The 22,001-nt window shown below is 39.0% G+C and overlaps 1 protein-coding gene and 1 pseudogene across 1 annotated transcript in view; both read left to right on the top strand.

Moving 5' to 3' along the window:
• The first annotated feature begins 3,753 nt into the window (after positions 1 to 3,753).
• The window catches only part of CCDC81 (coiled-coil domain containing 81), a 32,494-nt gene continuing 14,246 nt past the window's right edge, over positions 3,754 to 22,001 (top strand). Inside the window, exons 1-8 of the mRNA XM_036324740.1 lie at positions 3,754 to 3,885; positions 6,923 to 6,984; positions 8,251 to 8,404; positions 12,632 to 12,888; positions 15,159 to 15,238; positions 16,874 to 16,995; positions 18,443 to 18,566; positions 21,830 to 21,923. Of these exons, the coding sequence (XP_036180633.1) occupies positions 3,807 to 3,885; positions 6,923 to 6,984; positions 8,251 to 8,404; positions 12,632 to 12,888; positions 15,159 to 15,238; positions 16,874 to 16,995; positions 18,443 to 18,566; positions 21,830 to 21,923 (972 nt within the window). The 5' untranslated portion in view covers positions 3,754 to 3,806. The remainder of the gene's footprint in view (positions 3,886 to 6,922; positions 6,985 to 8,250; positions 8,405 to 12,631; positions 12,889 to 15,158; positions 15,239 to 16,873; positions 16,996 to 18,442; positions 18,567 to 21,829; positions 21,924 to 22,001) is intronic.
• On the top strand, positions 20,740 to 20,834 carry LOC118665529 (annotated as a pseudogene).

Genomic DNA, 22,001 nt, shown 5'->3' with positions numbered 1-22,001 from the left:
TGATCAATGACTGAGCATTTCTGTATAATGCTCATCTGTATGTCCCCTATGGAGAAGTGTCTATTTAGGTCCTTTGTCCATTTTGTAATTGGATTTTGGTCTTCCTTTTGTTAAGTTGCATGAGTTCCTTATATATGTTGGATATTAACGCTTTATCAGATGTATCATTGCCAAATATGTTCTCCCATACAGTGGGCTCCCTTTTCATTTTATTGATGGTTTCTTTTGCTGTGTAGAAGCTTTTTGTTTTAATGTAGTCCCATTTGTTTATTTTCTCCTTAAAAGAGGAGAAAATGTCTGTTTAGTTTCCTTTGCCCTAGGAGATGTATCTGTAAACATATTGCTACAAGACATGTCTGAGATTTTGCTGCCTATGGTTTCTTTTAGGATTTTTATGGTTTCCCAACTTACATTTAGATCTTTTATCTATTTTGAGTTTATTCTTGTGTATGATGTAAGTTGGTGGTCTAGTTTCATTTTTTTTTTGCATGTATCCAATTTTCCCAGCACCATTTATTGAAGAAACTGTCTTGATTCCATTGTATGCTTTTGCCTCCTTTGTCAAATATTACTTGAGTGTAATGGCTTGGGTCAATTTCTGGGGTCTGTGTTCTGTTCCATTGATCTTTATGCCTGCTCTTGTCTCAGTGTCAGGTTGTTTTGATTATGGTGACTTTGTAGTATAACTTGATATCTGGTATCATGATTCCTCCAACTTCGTTCTTTTCTCTCAAGATTGCTGCGGCTCTTGGGGGGTCTTTTTTAAGTCCATATAAAATTTTTTTTATATATTTTATTGATTTTTTACAGAGAGGAAGGGAGAGGGATAGAGAGTTAGAAACATCAATGAGAGAGAAACATCGATCAGCTGCCTCCTGCACGCCCCCTACTGGGAATGTGCCCACAACCAAGGTACATGCCCTTGCCCGGAATCGAATCTGGGACCCTTCAGTCTGCAGGCCGAAGCTCTATCCACTGAGCCAAACCGGTTAGGGCTTCATATAAAATTTTGGAGTATTTGTTCTAGGTCTGTGAAATATGCTCTTGGTATTTTAATAGGGATTGCATTGAATCTGTAGATTGCCTTGGGCAGTATGGACATTTTAATGATGTTAATTCTATCAATCCAGGAACACAGTATATTCTTCCACTTGTTTATTTCTTCCTCTATCTCTTGTCCTGTAGTTTTCTGAGTACAAGTCTTTTACCTCATTGGTTAAATTTATTCCTAAGTATCTTAATTTTTTTGTTACATTGGTAAATGGGATTGTTTAGTTTCTCTTTTTGAGAATTCATTATTGGTATATTAAAAAGCCATTGATTTTTTTGGTGTTTATTTTGTATACTGCTATGTTGCAAAAGTCATTTATTAAATGTAGTAGTTTTTTTGGTGGAGTCTAGAGTTTTCTGTGTACAATATCATGCCATCTGCAAATAATGAGAGTTTTACTTCCTCCTTTCCAATTTGTATGCCTTTTATTTCTTCTTCTTATCTGATTGCTGTGGCTAGGACTCCCAGTACTATGTTGAATAAGAATGGTGACAGTGGGCATCCCTGTCTTGTTCCAGTTCTTAGGGGAAATCGTTTTAGTTTTTGCCCATTGTAGGTTTGTCATATATGGCCTTTGTTATGTTGAGATACGCTCCCTCTATTCCCACTTTGCTGAGAGTTTTTATTAAAAATGGGTGTTGGATTTTGTTGAATGCTTTTTCTGCATCTATTGATATGATCATGTGATTTTTGTCTTTTAATTTGTTTATGTGATATATCATGTTTATTGATTTGCAAATATTATACTAGCCTTACATCCCTGGAATAAATCCCATTTGGTCTTGGTGTATGATCATTTTCATATATTGCTGGATGCAATTTGCTAATATTTTGTTGAGGATTTTAGCATTTATGTTCATCAGGGATATTGGCCTATAATTCTCTTTCTTTGTAGTATCTTTATCTGGTTTTGGAATTCGGATAATGCTGGCCTCATACAAAGAGCTTGGAAGTGTTCCTTCCTCTTGGATTTTTGGGAATAGTTTGAGGAGTACAGGTTTTAGTTCTTTGAATGTTTAGTAAAACTTGCCTGTGAAACCATCCGGACCAGGGCTTTTGTTTGCTGGGAATTTTGTGATTACTGCTTCTATTTCCTCAGTTGTTATTGGCCTATTTAGATTTCCTGATTCTTTCTGATTCAGTTTTGGGAGGTTGTATTTTTTTAGGAATTTGTCCATTTCGTCCACATTGTCCAGCTTGTTGCCATATAGTTGTTCATAGTATTTTCTTACAATCCTTTGTATTTCTGTGGTGTCAGTTATTACTTCACCACTTTTGTTTTTGATTTTATTTATTTGGGTCCTCTCTTTGTTTCTTGATGAGTTTGGCTAAAAGTTCATCAATCTTGTTTATTTGTTTCAAAGAACCATCTCTTGGTTTCATTGATTTTTTTTTTGTATTGATTTTTTAGTCTCTGTCATTTATTTCTGCTCTAATCTTTATTTCCTTCCTTCTACTTATTCTGGGCTTTTCTTGATGTTCTCATTCTATTTTTAAAAAAATATACTTTTATTGATTTCAGAGAGGAAGGGAGAGGGAAAAAGAGAAACATCAGTGATAAGAGAGAATCAATGATTGGCTCCTCCTGCACACCCCCTACAGAAGATTGGGCTGCAGCACAGGCATGTACCCTTGAGCGGAATCGAACCCAGGACCCTTCAGTCCTCAGGCCAACGCTCTAATTCTTTAAGTTGGTGACTACACAGCTAGGAATCCATGGAGGCGGGACGGTCTGCAGACATGCAGCCCACTGACCTTTCCACTGCATTAGGCTTTGGGAACATGGTTTTTGTTCATATGCTTAGTAATAATTTATTCTGTTTGTATGCCAGTATTTTGATTGGAGATGATCTTTTATAAAGTCAGGGAACTTATGTTTAATTGTTGATATTAATATACATTTAAAGCATATATGTTATTCTATAATTTACACAGTGAGCACTTATCCCCTTTTATTATGACTATATATGAGCTACAGTATTCCTGCTACTTGGTATTGTATTTAAAATACGGTTTTGAGTGCACAAACTGTTTTGAATTTGAAGTCAAATGACTAAAAAAAAGTCAACTCCCTCCTCAATCCTCCAGCACTCCTTTTCCTCGGAGGGGGAGCCCAGGAAAAACCCAAACTGGGAAACAAATTCCAGCTCAAATTTAAACCCTCAAACAGATCCGGAGATTCGAATGTCCATCACTAGGGCAAAAGGTAGTCCCTGATTTGTATAAGGTGATTACAAAAAGGACCAAGTTTCTTTGCTGCCCAGGGTAAGAGGGGAAGGAAACAACGTTAAAATACATTCCCAACCTCGCTATCTGGAGCTGCTGAAATCACTGGGACACCTGGGGGCTCATTTTAGGGGGCGGGGCCAAGGCCCTAGCAATGGAGCGACCCTTTGTTACATCCTAGCAACGCGCCCCTCCCCCCCAGGTTGGCCCCCTCCCTCCCGGCTGAGGCTCTTGCCTCTCTGTGGTGCGGAGTGCTAGCAAGGCTTTGCGCGCGCTCATTCCGGCGCTTTTCAGCTCTGGTTTTCCCGCGGTGGAAGCCACTCAAGAGAGAGCCAGGGCAGGGGGAGGGACAGCGAGGAACGACATTTAAGAGAGAAAATTTTCAATATTTGGTAATTTGTATGTTTAAGGATTATCCAAAGGTCTGGGAAGAGAGGGCTGGCGGGTGGGAAAATCACTTTTGTATCAGTTCCAGAAGGAAGACAAAAGACCAGCTGAGGACCCAGCAAGAGCCCGCTGAGGAGTGGAGATGCTGGACACCATCTTCCCTTGCCTGCAGGGCGTGGGCAAGAATGTGCTGCCCACACTGCCCTTGCTGAGCCAGGACGGTAAGCGACTTGAGGTGGGGGCCCTGGGGCTAAACCTTTATCTGCTGGTTGGGGACCAAGTGGAAGACCTTCTCTATCCCCTAAAGTGGCCATGTCACCTTGGCAACCACCTTGGCATATCAGGCTCAGGCTGGATGCCCAAAAACAATTGTATTGACTGCCTTAATAAGGGACAGGGGCCAGTTAAGGCTTTTGATTGAATGTCTATATAGCACTTAGCTCCAGGACTAAGGCAAAGTAAATGCTCAATAAATGTTGGCTTATAACAACCACCCCACACCCGCTCCTCAAAGTTCATGCAAAAATACAGCTACTTTTTTTGTTGCCCTTGATATCTTGGGGTTGTATTAAGGAAGTGAGATGACCATAAGAGCTGGGTGATAGCAAGAGGACCCAGCAGCTTTTCATAGATAACGTGCTAGGCTTGGTTGAAAGCATAGTTTCTCAGAAGAGTCACCCCAAAGCGACACTGAGATCATCCTGTAAGAGATAGGAGCCCTTGGGAAGAAAGGTGCTCCAGCAATGGAATTCGGGGTTACTATCAGTTCATTGTAACTTAGTGATGTTGGCTAGGCTTGAAACAAATCATTTGAGGAGACAAATAGATGAGTAGATGTGTCTTCTTACTCTTTCCTCTGCTTCACTCCTATTTTTCCCTGTTAAAATAATTCTAAAAGAAGCATTAAATACTATGGTTTCAAAAATATTTGCCATATTTATAAATTTATAGATAATTTATTCACTCAACTAATTGTTTATTTTTAAAAAATATATATATTTGTATTGATTTCAGAGAGGAAGGGAAAGGGAGAGATAGAAACATCAATGATGAGAACCATTGATGGGCTGCCTCCTACCCGCCCCCTACTGGGGATTGAGCCCTTCAGTTCACAGACCGATGTTCTATCCACTGAGCCAAACCAGCTAGGGCAGCGGTTCTCAACCTGTGGGTTGCGACCCCTTTGGGGGTCGAATGACCCTTTCACAGGGGTCACCTAAGACCATCGGAAAACACATATATAATTACATATTGTTTTTGTGATTAATCACTATGCTTTAATTATGTTCAATTTGTAACAATGAAAATACATCCTGCATATCAGATATTTATATTACGATTCATAACAGTAGCAAAATTACAGTTATGAAGTAGCAACGAAAATAATTTTATGGTTGGGGGTCACCACAACATGAGGAACTGTATTAAAGGGCCGTGGCATTAGGAAGGTTGAGAACCACTGAGCTTAGGGCCATTCAAGTAATTTTTAGAACATACTATGTGCTGGGTACTAGAGAACTGCTGGTGAACAGAAACCTTGGAATTCATAATCTACTGGAGAAAGATGCATTAATCAAATATTCACAGAAATAAAAATATAAATTTATACTCAGCAAGTGGTAACCAGTGTCAGAGATGACAGGAGTCAGAGAGGTGAAAATTAAACATGCCCATTGAGTTTGTTGACAAGGAGGCCATTTGTGACTTCAGCAAGAGCTTTATTGGTTGAATGACAGAAGCAAAAGTCAAATGACTACTTATTAACTTTCACAAATGCCCCACCCCAATTTCAGCAAAACACATAAATTAACTTTTCATCATTGTATGTATGATGTCCTGCTGCTTCTGTATGTTTCACCCGTTTAATGTTATGCAATTATAGTACTTAGAAGAACAGAGGTGAGCTGGTGAAACTATTGGTGACTACACAGCTAGGAATCCATGCAGCCCACTGACCTTTCCACTGCATCAGGCTCTGGGAACATGGTTTTTGTTCAAATTGCTCAGTAATAATTTATTCTGTTTGCATGCCAGTGTTTTAATTGAAGATGATCTTTTATAAAGTCAAGGAACTTACTTTTAATTGTTGATATTAATATCCATTTAAAGCATACTAGTATATGTTATTCTGTAATTTACACAGTGGCATTAGGAAAGTTGAGAACCACTGTTATAGAGTAAAGCAACAAGGGTGGACTGAAATATCAGTCAAGTCTTTTCACTAGGGTTTGGTTGCAGGCGATAGAGTTTTTCCTGAGCCTAATCAAATCATTTCCCTTTGGTGTAGATCGTTTTCCTGAAATTTGAGCTGCATATCAGGAGTCTAGGTGAAAGACTTAACAGTTTTGACCTAATAACATTAAAAAATTTTTTTTATTGATTTCAGAGAGGAACGGAGAGGGAGAGAGATAGAAACATCAATGATGAGAGAGAATCATCCATCAGCTGTCTCTTGCACGCCCCACCCTGGGGATCAAGCTGGCAACTGGGCTTGTGCCCTGACTGGGAATCAAAAGGTGACCTCCTGGTTCATAGGTTGATGCCCAACCACTGATTCGTGCTGGCCGGCTTGACCTAATAACTTTGAAAGGCCTCCATGAGACTGGATACGGAGATTCTGTATTATTAATGAACTGATGTTTTCGGTCATGATATTTTTAATTTAGTGTACAGTTGGGACTGGGTGAAAGACCTTACTTCTTAGAAGCTGGCAGTAGACTTCTTTTGTCTATGGGTGTGGGGTGGAGTGGGGAAAACAATAGTATGGGAAGAATAAAGGAAATACCTAATTATAGTATACTGTGTATCCATGATGCAGATGGAAGGCGGCATCTTGACATATCGGACGACACCCTTGGCTTTATTCCTGTGTTACAGAATGGTATAAGAATGAATGTTCACATGAATCAGATGGCACAGAGTCGACACTCAATTGTTTGTTGAATGGGTCAATAAGAAAAGGGTAGATTGTACTGGGTTAATTTTATCACATCAATAGAAATATGTGACAGAGTTCCCTTCATTCTAGAAAGATTTTCTTTAAAACTTCATTATACTTATTATATTTCTAATTACATTTTTGGAACTTTAAAGGGTTAGTTACCTGGAAAATTAATTTTGGGAAATAATCTTGTTTTCTGTTAATTTGAAATTAATTGGGAATCATGGTTGTTTGATCTGCATTTAATATTTACATTTTTATTTATTAGCACTAAGGTACTACTAAATAAATTATTTTTGGTTTCCTTTGAATTACAGATGTCTCTACTATTTGGGAGCATGTATCGGAATTTGTGGAACGGCAGCTATCCCTACACAAGGTAGGAGTCCAAAGAATCTTTCCACCTTAGTCCCATGTAATTTTGCTGGGAGCAGGATAGCAGACCTTAGAGCCACCCGGTTTAACTTTTGGTCTCGTGATTTTATGATGCTCACACTTGGGACTTGTGAATATTTGAAAGTTCTGCTCTACTAGGATACACAGTATATCACTAATCAGACTGTGTGTGTGGAGAGCAACTAAATGAATTCTGCTTATCTGTGATCCGATAGTTCCTGGCTTAGATCTAGAAGGATATAATAATGCTTCGTGTCTTTCCTCCTTGTAGAGATTGGATTTTAATTGCAATATAAGAAGACAGGGACTGAACTCAACTTGCTAAAAATGAGAAACTTTTCTCAGGGCTGGACTAATTCTTCCTGACAGATATTTGGGGAGTTTGGAGGGAGCTTCGAGGTTGTGGAACTTTTATACCCTATGTGACAGCCCTTGGGCTGAATTCATCCTTCAACCTAATTTTGTTTGGTCTAATAATTTGAATTAGTCATCGCCACTTAAAATTTGGAGAGTGTATATAAAATTTTGGATTTTTTTCCTCAAAAAATCAGATTTAACAATACCAGTTTTTCATTTGTGTGTGTGACAGTTGGCTGGAGCTGGCTATGGGCTTTCCCCTTTCGATGGGGCATGCTCTGTCTGTCCACCACATTCTCTGACTGCATAACTTCACTCACTCACATCCTTTCTTGGCCCCTGAGTTTGTAAACCTCGATGTTTAATATTTCCAGAGAGACAGAGACCTAGTTTAAGAACCAGAGGTTGCCACACTGCACCATATGCCTTGGGCACTGGGTTGTCTGATTTTAAGGGACGGGATATAACATTTCAAAGAAGGAACGGGAAAGCAGAAATTCTCAGGATCCCTTAAATTCTCTCCTTCCAGTGACAAATGATTAAAATTTAAAATGTCCCACAGTTTAGGACAAGAATAATCTTAGGTGAACTAGTAGAGTAAGAGCAGCTGTAGCACATGCAAGTTTTCTTAGTCCTCACAGCCTCTGAATGATAAGGAGATGAGGGATCTGATGTCAGAAAGGCATCATGGGTTGTTATATTACATTTTATACTAAACTTATTTAAAGACATAGAATCATAAAATGCTGTAGCTGTAAAGGATTGTAGGATCATTGAATTTTTAAGGGCTAAGGTTAAGTCTATTCATTTTTTAAAATAACAATACTATAGATTATATTTCTTCACTCCTTCAGTAAATTGTTGCTGTGTTTTATCCTTTTTTTCCTTTCAGGGGGTTCAGATTCCAGGACTTGGAACTTTCACTTTCATGAGACAAAAATTTGATGTGGGAAACAAATTTATTCTGTTTGAGAGGCCCGTATTTATCATGGCGAAGAAGTTAGTACAGCTCCATGGACTAAAACAAAACAAAGTATATACTCCTGGTAAATATATTTAATATTTAAGATTTTTCCAGAGGGTGACTAACCTGTGAATGAAAATGAAAGGGCAAAAATGTGGTCAGCTGGGGTTCACTTTTCACACTGTCCTTTTGGCAGAGGGGAGGGGCTAAAGTAGAAACATAATTTCCAGTCTTCCTGCAGGCCCTTATATATATATTTTTTTGTTATTAATCCTCACCGAGGATATTTTTCCATTGATTTTTTAAAAATATATTTTATTGATTTTTTACAGAGAGGAAGGGAGAGAGATAGAGAGTTAGAAACATCGATGAGAGAGAAACATCGATCAGCTGCCTCCTGCACACCCCCAACTGGGGATGTGCCTGCAACCCAGGTACATGCCCTTCATCGGAATCGAACCTGGGACCCTTCAGTCCACAGGCCAACGCTCTATCCACTGAGCCAAACCAGTTTCGGCTCCATTGATTTTTATGGAGAGTGGAAGGCAGGGGAAGAGACACAGAGAGAGAAACATCAATGTGAGGGAGACACATCAATTGGTTGCCTCCTGCATGTGCCCCAGACCAAGGCTGGATGGAGCCTGCAACTGAGGTACATGCCCTTGACTGGAATTGAACCCGGGACCTTTCAGTCTGTGGGCCAACGCTCTAGCCACTGAGCCAAACTGGCTGGGGCCTGCAGGCCCTTTTAAACCTCAAGTAGCTTAAGAGGCAGGCTTGAGAAGACCTGATGTGACATCAAAGCAAATCTTTATAAAAGCCACATTTGTGCTGTACAGACTTTATTCATATTTCAGACCCTAAGAAATTCCTCCCTTCCTTCCTTCCTTCCTTCCTTCCTTCCTTCCTTCCTTCCTTCCTTCCTTCCTTCCTTCCTTCCTTCCTTCCTTCCTTCCCTTCTCTCTTCCTTCCATTCTCTCTTCCTTCTGCTAATATTTACTGAGGGCCAACTATGTGTCAGGCCTGGTTCCAGGTGCTTGAGATTAGTGGTAAACAAGACAGACATGATGCCTGTCCCAGAATGCTTGCTTACATGCCAGCTTCAGGGGGTGGGCTTTGTGACACTGGCCCTGGTCACTAAGAGACCTTTGGGGGTCTCTCCCTGATTTCTGGCTCTATTTCTTTTGACCTTTCTTATGATCCCCTCTGCATCAGATTCATATACAGATGAAGAGAGACAGTCTACCTGCAGCGTCAGCAGGTGAAACACTGAAACTTAACTTTATGTTAAGTTTCCTGAAAAATTTCAGAGTAACTTTCCACCAAAAAATTATATATTGAAAAAATACAAACTATACTTAGAATTCATTATGCACATATTCAGTATGATATTTGACAGACTTTTCAACCATTTTTACCTACAGTTTTATGACAGAAGAAATCCTAATTCATCAGAAGCCTACAAAATGAAAATAAAAATAAAGTCTCCCCCCGCACCCCCAAACACCTGTGTCTTAGAATTGGAGTTTATTTTCTGTCTTATCTTTAATGCAGTCCACAAAAGTAGTTTAGGTCTATAATTATTTTCACAAGGTTGAGGGAATTTCAGAATTAAATATATATGACTGAATTAGTTCACAAGAACAATTCTGTCTGCAGTTTATCTTTTGGGTTATGATTCTTCATCATTAATTAGCTGGGTTTCTAATAAAACATTTTTGATTCTTAAGAATGATTAATACATGGTCAATGCTTTGAGTAACTCAGAATCTAGCATTGGAGATGGATATATAAGCAAATGATGCAAAATAGTTACTAGTAAGTGCTACAAAAGCAGTGTTGATCAAGAACTGGATCTGATGCTAGGACTGGCTAACTCTGCTTGGGAAGGTTTAGGAAGATGACATGTGAGGGAGGTCTTAAAGGATGACAGGACTTTACTGATAGAGAAGCTGTGGGAAGATGTTTCAGAAACAGTATGGACAATTCAAGAATAAGGGGAAAAGTGAATCCTGTTAAGGGTGCCTGTGTGACCAGGGCAAATGATTGTGGAAGCAAGTGGAGGGAGGTAAAACAAAAGTGGTTGCTAGGGTTCAAATTGTGAGGGGCCTTAAATGGTGTGATAAGGAGTTTGGAATTCATCCTGTAGGCACCGAGTAGCCATTGAAAGTGTTTGAGCAGGGGATTTTCTGTACTGGTCCAGTTGTTAGTTTAAGAAGATGGATCTTTTAATTAATAGTTCGATAAAATATGGTAAAAGCCTGAGTGAAGGCAGTGGCAGTCAAGGGGAAGATGAGGGAATCTATTCACGAGACATTTCAGGTATAAAACTGATGGGATTTGGTTACAGATTGGAGTACTGGGTAGTAAGAGAAAGGAAGGTATTTAAGATGACTCAGATTTCTTGGAGAATAGATTAGTATTCATGCCATTAACTGCCATAGGGAGTGAAGGAGAAAAGGCAGATCGTGGTGGCAAGTATAACACTGAGTTTGCTTTTGGACATGTTGAAATTAAGATTTTTGTAGGGATATTTAGGTAGAAATGATTCCAGAGTTCAGGAAAGGGGTGGAGACTAGAGATCAACATTTGGATAAGTTTACCCAGGGGAGAATATAAAGAAGAGGAGATAGCAAAGGACAAAATCCTGTAAAGTAGACAAACCCCCATCTTATAAGAAATAGAAGAGGGAAAAAGCCAGCAAAGGAGATTCAGAAAGAAGAAACTGGAGAATCAAGAATGGCACCATGGATACTAGAAAAGAGAGGGCTTGGTTAACAGACGTTAAAGAGAGGTCATGACAATAAGATCTGCAGTGTATCCATTGGCTTGTTCATCATGAGATGATAGTGCCCTTACTGAGACAAGTCCACCAGAGGACTGATTGCAGAGAGGCACTGGGTAAATGGGAGGGGGGATTCTAGAGGCAGGCAATGTAGCTTCCTCTTTTAAGATATTTATTTTTAAAAATGAAATGGCGGGAGATGGTATAGAATTACCATTACATTGTGCAGGAGACAGTGGGCTAATATAGGGAAACTTTTAAAAAATAATATAGTTTTATTGATTTCAGAGAGGAAGGGAAAGGGAGAGAAAGATAGAAACATCAATGATGAGCGTGAAACATTAATGGGCTGCCTGCTGCATGCTCCCTACTGGGAATTGAGCCCATAACCTGGGCATGTGCCCTGACTGGGAATCGAATCATGACCTCCTGGTTCATAGGTTGACGCTCAACCACTGAGCCACGCTGGCTGGGCTAGGGAAGCTTGTTAATCATTATCTAGCAGTATGGGGATAATGCTTGCTGAATGATTGTTTAGAATGTCGTCATCTTTTTAAAATATGCTTTTCTAATTGATTTTAGAGAGAGGGGAAGGGAGAGGAGAGAGAGAAACATTTATGTGAGAGAGAAACATTGATCGGCTGCCTCCTATGCATGCACTCCAACCAAGTATTGAGCCCAAAACCTGGACTTGTGCCCTGACCAAGAATTGAATTGGTCAGTGACCTTTCAGTACACAGGACAACACTCAACCAACTGAGCCACACTGGCCAGAGCTAATGTCATCTCCTCTTTATCCCGTTCCTTTATCAGTGGACCTTTTTTGTTTATCATGTTGATCATTGCTATTTACCCCTTCCTGACTTGTGGACCTTGCATAACTCTATATCTGTTCTAGTTGAAAGGACCCTGCTCTTCCTTCCAGCTAGGTATAGTCATATTCCTTTGCAGTGTCATTTGTGGGACTCATTAGAGAGGAAAAGCTTTCTTCAAGTTATCCTCTGATAAGACCCAATTTCATTTGAAAGGTAACTTCTAGTGAAGATGACTATCTTTCGAAATGCTTCATGTTTATAGATATTTACAATCATTAAAAAATTATATGATAACTGGAGGAGAGAGAAATATTGCTGCAGCATGTTCTAAAAGATAAGGGGGCTGAAAAATTCAGAAACTGTCTGATGAAGAGAAGCATTTATTACTATGTCTCTAAGAGGAAATCTAAATTGTGTCTAGAGTATTATTTAGAAAGCTAATTATTTTTATTTTGAGCAACCCTCCCCCCCCCCCACACACACACTACATTTTTAGGGAAATTGTATTGATTTGTACTGATTAATACCTATTAATAACCAGTTGTTAGTTGTAGGAATAGTGTTACATTGGGTACAACTAAAGGCTTCATAGTGACAATTTTCTTTTCAAGTATTGAGAATCAGATGATTATATGTAAGTGTATATAATATGCCCTTGTTGTAATTTCCACTTCCTTTCCCCCACCCCAACTGTCTTTTTCTCTTCTAGGTGACATCCCAGTTATTCCACTAAATTTTGTCATGATATCCCTGGAGGGTTCATTTAACAGGGATACAGTGGAAGGATGTGTGAAGGAGACGTTGCTTTTTCTATCACGATCCATTTCAATCAAACAAAATGTGGAGTTTACATTCAAAGGAATCGGAGTCCTCATGATCAAAGACGGCAGAGTGAAGATGAGATTTTTGAAGGAATTCCTTTGTAAAATGGATGGAAGCGGGACTTTGGCAAAAGCCCTAGCAAATGTAAATTAATGTTTTCCTTCTCCTAATCCCCTCCCTTCTCCCCGCCCCCTCATAGGTCATTAAGGAAAATTCAGGCTGACTGTACTTTAAAAAGCAGTTACCTCACGTGCAAAACAGTGCTTACTTATAGATGATAACGTTGACAAAAAGGGTAGATGGGTAAAGGAACTTTAAACCAAGTTTTGAGTGCATACCATTGGAAAAATATAGGTAGTAATAGAAACTCTTATAATTCTAAACGCTTTATAGTACCTTGTAGCTTATAAAGTTCTTTCCCATGTATTATTTCATTTGCATCTCGAAATGTTATAAAACCAGCATTATCATCATCTGATTTTACAAATGAGAAAAATGGGAGCTCAAAGAGGTTGCTTGGGAAGCCTGAAGGCGGGGTGCTGGTAAGTGGTAGAACTGAAATTCAAGTCCAGACTTTCTAATCACTCTTTTTTTCTCTCCTTTCTTTCTGGTTATACTATTCTACAACAAAAAAATATCTACATAAAATCTATAACAAAATCTAATCAAGTCATGGAGGTGGATCTTTAGTTTTTAATTTTCCATGTTGTAGAAGAAATTTTTTAGTTGATCACTGTTCACTATGGTGACCATTGTTCATCATGAGGTAGCTGGTGTGGCCTTCATGGAAAGTTGTACATAGAGTTTAAGGAGGCAATGAAAGAATCATTCTGCAGGACTCATTGAATACTTAGTGTGCTTTAGGGGCCCCTCTGTGAACTAACATAGTTGATGTGAATGAATTGGATGATCACAAATGTTATAAAATCCTGTGTCCCTCTAGAGAGCAAAAGCCTGACTTTTAAATGAAAAACCTATAAAATGAAAGGCTATCAATATGGTCTAAATTTGCCCTCTACTTTCTCCTCTCCTGGAGCTCTGGGTGTGGATTTAGGTGATGGCATTTGCATTATGTGTCTTTAGTGTCTTTCCCACAATCTGGCTTCCATACAGGATTGTTAAGAGGGATGCTGGGCCTGTGGGTGGAAAGTGGAAACATATACAGCTGTAACCCTCTCTTTTCCATAAAAATGCGAGGCAAGGTCTGCAAAATCAGAAGCAAGGCCAAAGCACTGGCCCATCTTGAACCTTCAGGGATTCTGCAGAACTTTGTGGTTTCGATAGATGTTTTCAAAGGGGGGATAATGTTGTAATTGGCCTGCTGCACGCTAAGACACGATTTTTAAGGGACATTTTCTAAAGAACTAGTCCTGAGAGATGTCTGAGAAAAGGGTTTGGAGGCCACCGCAGATGGGGAACTGCTGCCTGTATCATCCTCAAGGACAGAGTATGGTGAAGGATCTGAGAAATCTGGACAGAAAGAAGCCACTTTACCTGTCTGAACATATTTACTCATGGAACTTTAGGTTAATCCAATACTTAACATCTCTAAAACACACTTTGGGAAATTGCTGTAAAGTGGCAAGATCCCTTCTCCCCCTCCCCCAAATGTTCCTTGCTTAACCTGAGTGCTCTCCTGCCCATAATTCCCCTGGGAAGCAGCTGTCTGCTTGCTTCAGGTCAGGGATGCTGCTTTTGCTCAAAACATTTTTAAAACCTTTTCCTGGGAATTCCCTTTGGAGCCTTTTGTGAGTTATATCACTAATCCAAAGAGAATAATTGCATATATTACTCTATATTAGTATATGTGATAATGTGATGCTTTTATAATGTACTGATAATGATAATAGCTGCTGTTTCTTGTGTGCTTACTATGTGCTGACCACTTTCATGAAGTGCCCATAAAAATCCTATAAAGTAGACCCTATTATTATCCACAGATACCTGGGGTCTAAAGGCTACATAATGTTTAGCAGTGTAGGGATTTGAATATGAGTCCCCCTGAATCCAAACCCTTCATTTAAAATCCAGAGCCCGATTTTAGAATGACCTGGCTCAAGAGTGAATTCATCAGTTTGCTCATTTTCCTGACAGTTTCAATAAGTCGGCTATCCTCTTAAAGATGGGTCAAAGAAGCTGTCGTTTCCAAAGGCAATTTCCAAAGAGGAAGTGGTTTGAGAAAAGGCAGCATCATTGGGACTGTTGTGTGACATTGTTTTGTGATTACCCAGGAAGACAGTTTTGATAACTGAGATCCTTCCTCATTGGATTTCAAGCTCTAGACTTTGAGTACTAAATAAAAACAATAATAAAGATGATCACAGTAGCCTTGCCTCTGAGATGCCCTGTAGCTTTGCTTTGTCTGTGTCCTGGACCATAACTCAGGTGTAAGCCCTCTCTGCCCTGTCTTGCAGAGGCCTGGCACTGTGGACTCAGTGTTGTCTAGCAGAGAGTCCTTCAGGAAGCTGCCTAACAATGTGCTTGCATTTCCAAGGTGAGTGTTTTGGTCCACAAGCTCCTCCAGGCACCAGTAATCCTTGCTGCTCTGTTGACCTAACTGGGCAGTGTTTCTCAACCTTTTGTAGCTCATGCTCCTTTTAGTAATAGCCTTACCCCAGTGTTACTGGTGGCTGCTGCTGACAATGATTAAAATCATGATGATGACAATGAATAAGACATCATCTATGAAGCCCTTACTGGATTCCAGGTACTATTAAGCACTTTCTAAATATTAATATACTTAATCTTCACTACAACCCTTTCATATATGTATTATAATTTTATCCATTTTATAAGGGTGCAAAATTTTAATTTTTAAATTAATCTTTATTATTGAAAGCATTACAGATGTCCCCCCTTTTTTCCATTGTCCCCCTCCATCCTAGTTTTAATTTTTTAAACAAGTGTAACAACATGGTTCAATGCTGAGAACACTGAAGTAAGGAAGGGACTTGGGTTTTATTTCCATTTTGGTTACCATTCACTCGTGTGCTCTTAATCATGTTCTTAATTTCTGTGCCATAAACTACTATGCATTTCAGGTGGAGGAAGTTTGGGGAATAACAACCAGCTCCCAAGAATATTATTTTCTTATGACTTGTTGAGTCTGGGGCATCTTCTGTGTGTTGGTTTGGAACAGCTTCCTCTTGGAAGGACTGTATGACACATATCTCAGCAAAATCAGTGTGACGCTCACAACAGGCCATAGAGAATAGTTGGTCCAAGTCCATCATCTTCCAGATAAGATGGCCACACAACTAATTAGGGGCCACGCCAGGAATAAAACTATGGCTCCTGACTGTTCCAGTGGTCTTCCCATTGCACAATGTTGCCTTACTCATTAAAAATCAATCAATGGGTTCAAAATAATTTTATGATTATATTTTGTAAGGCAAATTTGGGTGTCCCCTTGGACATATTTTCCAGGAGGGAAATAATTGCAGTGAGGCAAGGAAAATTAGAAATTCTAGAAATGGACACAAGGACTCAAATACTCAAAACAATTGCAGGTGTTTTACTGACTTGATGTTTGGCCCCTGATTTTACTGGAAGTTCCCTACCCCCAACACCCAAATTTTAATCCAACACTCTGTACCTGAGACCAAAGAAAATCTGCAATTACACACATGAACTGAACAGACAGACCCCTTCTCCCATTGTGCCATTGCAAGTCCCTCTGTTTTGCCTGAGGAAAGGATGGAGAAGTGGGGAGGAGAAAGAATAAGGGATATAATGGTTATTTCTGGGCATACTCTGCCTACCAGGCTCTGAACCCTTTGCCTTCAAGCTTTTACTGTAGCATCCCTATGGCATCTGGTTACAGAACTGGAAAAGACAGACAAATTCAAACTAAAACCAAAATAAAAACTTAAATTCAGGCCTTCAAAGCATTTTCTATAAGACCAGCTTTTGAGTCCTCAGTATAGAATTGGAAGGTTTTGGTCAGCTCCCAGACTTAGCCTCAAAGAGTATGAGTCAGTTTGTACTCAGCAAAGCAAATCACTCACCCCCTTGAGAGACATGGGCTTATGACAGAATCAGCAAGCTAGCTGGGTTGCTTCTCAGAATTGAAAGTTCACACAGTCACCTATTCAGGTCCAGAAGGACAAACATCTTGGCTCATTCCTAGGATTGAGCTCAAGGAGATGGAGAACAAACCACCTATGGAGACCATTGTGGAAGAAGGTGAGAAGTATAATCCAAGGAAGTACAAGTTAAACAACTGGACAGACAAAGTAGAAGATGTCAGAGGTACGCCAGTGGTACAATCTGTCACTCTTTACTGCTTAATGAGCTCACCCATATTGCTTAGAACTCCTTTACCCAAAGCAAATAAAGTTAGATTCACGAATAATCACTGTATTCTTCTCTCAAACACCAATTCCCTGAATCTGTATCTTAGTTTACTACTTTTATGACTCTTAGGTACTTAGATTGTGATCTCTTTGCTAGCTCCCCATTGCTTAAAGAGGTCAAAACTCAGATGACTTGTATGAATGCTTATAAGCCTAACCAATGGATATAGACACCAGGGGTGGTGAGGGCATGAGTGGGGGGGGGGGGCAATGGGGGAATAAGGACCTATATGTAATACCTTAATCAATACAGAAAAAAATGTGAAAAAAACAACAACTCAGATGCCTACAGGGTCTGGGCAGGTAACACACATGCATAAAGTGGGATGGTTATAACATGATAGGGAGAGACGTTAGCATAAATAATAATTTTTATGAAAAATGGTACGTGTATATCTTTGATACCTGGCTTATAGAAGATAGTGGATTCTCATATCTGGGTCTTCATTTAATCTGTTGTGATAACATTGTTTTGGTTGAAGCATATGAAAGAAAACTAGAAAACTTCAAAGACTTTTCAAAAGGGTCTTAGGGATCCCCAGGGGTTGCCAGACTATAGAGGACTGTTCCTCTATCAAATTGTTGATTTGTGTAAATGTAAGCCAAGTGGTATCACAGTTTCTGATATTTTAAGAGAAGCAGAGATCCTGAAATCGACTGACTTTAAATATTGACAGCTAATTGACATTGATACAAAAAAGGATGATTGGACCAAACAAAACATATCAATGAGTAAACATTGGCTTGGACATGTTGGCTTTGTAATGTGGCCAATGGGATTACATATAGACTTTTAGTTTAAAATTCACATGTTTCATATTCTTAGCCTCATATGTCACTGCTCCCTACAGATTCCTTCTTTGAGCAAAATTGTCTATTCATGTTCTTCTAACAAGTCTTACCCTCCCTTCCCTGACCTCATGCATTTGTTCACTTTTTTTCCTCCTGCCTTGAATGTCCTTCCTTTTCTTTCTTTAAAAAAAATATATTCTTATTGATTTCAGAGAGGAAAGGAGAGTGAGAGTGAGATAGTAACATCAATGATGATGAAAGCAAAAATATATACAGGGTGGGAAAAAAGTAGGTTTATAGTTGTTCATATGGAAAATAAGACAATAGTTAATAATACAAAAATAAACTCTGTTTCACTTACAACTATAAACCTACTTTTGCCTTACCCTGTATTTTTAAACCACACTAGGGCAAGGGACAATAATTTAAAGGTAAGAAAATATATCTCATGTGAAAATTTTCCCTGGTAAAATTATGAGTTTAAAAATTTGTGTTAAGTACAAACCACCTATTTAAAGTTGAAAGGACACTTACTTTCATTTATTCTACAGATATCTTATCACCCAAGAAATGTCCAGACAGAAAAGCTTTCTCCTCTGGCAAAGCAAAAGGCCTCAACTTGCCAAACAAGTTTGAGCAGAGTTGGGATAGAGAGAAGAATATGAGCTCTGAAAGGTAATGCATTGGTATTTTTTCTGTTACACTTTACTAAATATAGTTGTGTGTTTTTTATTGTTTTTGTTTTGTTTATTGACTTCAGAAAGGAAGGAAGAGGGTGAGAGAGAAATATAGATGAGAGAGAATCATTGATTAGCTGCCTTCTGCGCTCCCCCTACTGGGGATCCAGGCCACAACCCAGGCATGGGCCCTGACCAGGAATCGAACCGTGACCTCCTGGTTCATGGGTCTATGCTCAATCACTGAGCCACATTGACCAGGCTAAATATAGTTTTGAGTAATTTCTTGATGTAGGGAGTTTAAGTAAGTGTTCATTCATTCCTTCATCCAGTATTCTTGAGAACAGTTTATGTACTAGGTGACAGGGATAGTAGGGACAATCAGAGCTCACGATCTAGTGGGGAAGACAGATACACATAGAACAACAAATTCAGTAGGTAAAATGCTATGACACAGGTGGAAACAAAATAGCACAGAGGGGGAACATCTAACTTTTCTTGTGGATTTGGGAAAACTTCCCTTTTTGTTTTCTGAGTGCTTGGATATTATGACGTGACACAGTTTTATAGTGAGACCAAATTGGAAAGCAGTTTTGCCATACATGCTGACACTCAATAATTATGTTCTTTGAGTGAATGTATTGCAAGTTATGATGGCTGTGTCTTTTCTTGTTATGTCAAAAAATTTCTACTTTCTTCTCCCTTTGAGTAGGATACTTTTCAAGACCACAAATCAGTCAACCACACACAAGTATTTATGGAGTACTTTTATGTGCCTTGTACTGTGCTGTCAACTTTCAATTTATTACTGTATCAGCTGTTACGAGTGCAATGTATACTTTTTGGGTTACTAAAGTCCTGTTCAAACTCTAAGCGTGCTTGTTTTGGATAACTTCACTGTTATTAAATATAATTGAGAGTTGAATGTCTAGTACTTGGTAATTTAGTTCAATCCAACACACATTGAGGACCATCCTGTGCCAGGAAGTTTTTAGACACTGAATATACAGAGCTATATGACATATAAAAGACATAAACCTGCTTTAATAAAATATGTAGTCTTGTAAAGGACTGACACTAAAGAAATAATGCATGTGATGAAAGTAACAAAAAAAAGTACAAAGGCTACAAAGAGGGGAAAGTAATTGTTAGTAAAGGTTTCCTATAGAAATTGACCAACAAATGTTTTTTGTGCTGATTACTAAAATAATACATTTTTATCACAAAAATTTTGAAAGAATAAGAAAAGAGATATAAAAATTACCAATAATCCCAGTGTATTCTTCATTTTAACTCATATATAATATATACATATATTTATATTTGCAACATATACACATATTTTAAATAAAACTGAGATTGTCTGAACCTTTGTTATACTTAACAATAAGTGGTGAGGATCCCTATGGCTTTAAATATTACAAAACATGAACAAATGATTGTACATCATCTCATTGATTAAACCTTTTGTTTAACCAATCTCTTATTGAATAATTTAGATGAGTTTCAATTTTTTAAACGATGTTGTGATAAATATAATTACACATAATTCCTTGCACACACCTGAGGATAAAAACTTTAAAGTGAAATTTCAGAGAGAAGGAAAGAGACCATTTTTTTATGCCTTTGTTGCACTTACTAATTATCCTCAAAAAGATTGTACCCAATTGCCTTCCTAGTAGCAATAACATGAGGGACTGCTGTCTTCTCTACAGCTTTGCTAATACTGGACATTGTACCCTTAGTGGCTTCCCATTCTCACCCAGGGCAAAAGCCAAAGGCATTACTATGGCCTGTGAGGTCCTGCCTGATCTCTGACTTCCCTATAGCTGCACTGAACACAGGCATGCTCCCACTATAAGGACTTTGCACACATTTGCTCTGCCTAGAATGCCCTCTTCATCAGATATCTGCATTACTTTTTAAAAAAATATATTTTATTGATTCTTTACAAAGAGGAAGGGAGAGGGATAGAGGGTTAGAAACATCGATGAGAGAGAAACATCGATCAGCTGCCTCCTGCACACTCCCCACTGGGGATGTGCCTGCAACCAAGGTACATGCCCTTGATCGGAATCGAACCTGGGACCCCTGAGTCCCCAGGCCGATGCTCTATCCACTGAGCCAAACCGGTTAGGGCATCTGCATTACTTTTTAAAAATATATTTTTAGTGCTTGCTTCAACAGCACATATACTAAAATTGGAATGATCCAGAGAAGATTAACATGGCTCCTGCACAAGGATGACAAATATATATATATTTGTGTGTGTGTGTGTGTGTGTGTGTGTGTGTGTGTGTGTGTGTATGTATACATGCATACACATATATTTATTTCAGAGAGGAAGGGAGAGGGAGAAAGATAGAAACATCAATGATGAGAGAGAATTGCCAATTGGCTGCCTTCCCCCCACCCCCGCATTCCCCCAAGGAGGGGTTGAGCCCACAACCCAAGCGTGTACCCCAACTGGGAATTGAACTGTGACCTCCCAGTTCATAGGCTTATGCTCTTTTTCCTCATTTCCTTCAGGTATTTACTCAATTGTATCCTTGGTGAGAACTTTCCAAGCCATTCTAGTTATGGTTTAATACTCCATTCTTCCAGCACAATGTGGCACTTATCACTATAAAAAAATACTATATAGTTGCCCTGGCCAGGTAGTTCAATTGATTTGAGCGTTGTCCCAATATGCCAAGGTTGCAGGTGCGATCCTCAGTCGGGGCACATATAAGAATCAACCAATGAATGCATAAGTAAGTGGTACAACAAATCGATGTTTCGCTCTCTCCCTCCCTTCCTCTCTCTCTCTACATAAACATTAAAATACTATATAGTTCACTTATTTTTCTTGTTTATTTGCTATCTGCCTGTCCCCATGAGAATGTTAATTCCACAGGGATCTTGTGTGTGTGTTTTCTTCACTGCATCTTCTATGCCGAGAACAATGTACACAGTAAGCACTCAATACATTTTTTTGTAGAATGAATAACTTTTATCCTCATTTTGCAGAATTGGTAACTGAGATTTTATAAGACTACCCAGCTTGGCTAATGCCAGTCAACTTGTAAGCAAAAAATCTGGTCAAGTCCACATTTATCTGACACAAAGCATAGGCTCTTAACCTCTATAGATACAGATGCTTTAAAGAAAACCACTGAGATATTTACTCTGTCTTTTATATTTACACTTGCCTCTAAAATTATCATTGCTCTCGATGTCGCACTGTGTTAAACATGAATTAATGTTGTGTTGTTTTTATAGCTTATCATCTTCAAGGTGTCGGAAAAGTGACAATGAAATGAAACCTAAAACTCCTCCAGCCAGTGCTTGCCACGATCATAATAAGGCAGGACAGGTACAGAGTTTCAAACAAAACTCAGTCAGAACCTTCTTCTGACTTCTGTTTCTCAGTGAGAGTTCCGGGAATCACTCT

The sequence above is a fragment of the Myotis myotis genome, unplaced genomic scaffold (genome assembly GCF_014108235.1).
Source record: "Myotis myotis isolate mMyoMyo1 unplaced genomic scaffold, mMyoMyo1.p scaffold_m19_p_10, whole genome shotgun sequence".
Classification (NCBI taxonomy): Eukaryota; Metazoa; Chordata; class Mammalia; order Chiroptera; family Vespertilionidae; genus Myotis; species Myotis myotis.
The sequence above is the reverse complement of the archived record's forward strand: the minus strand, read 5'-3'. Positions and strand labels throughout refer to the sequence as shown.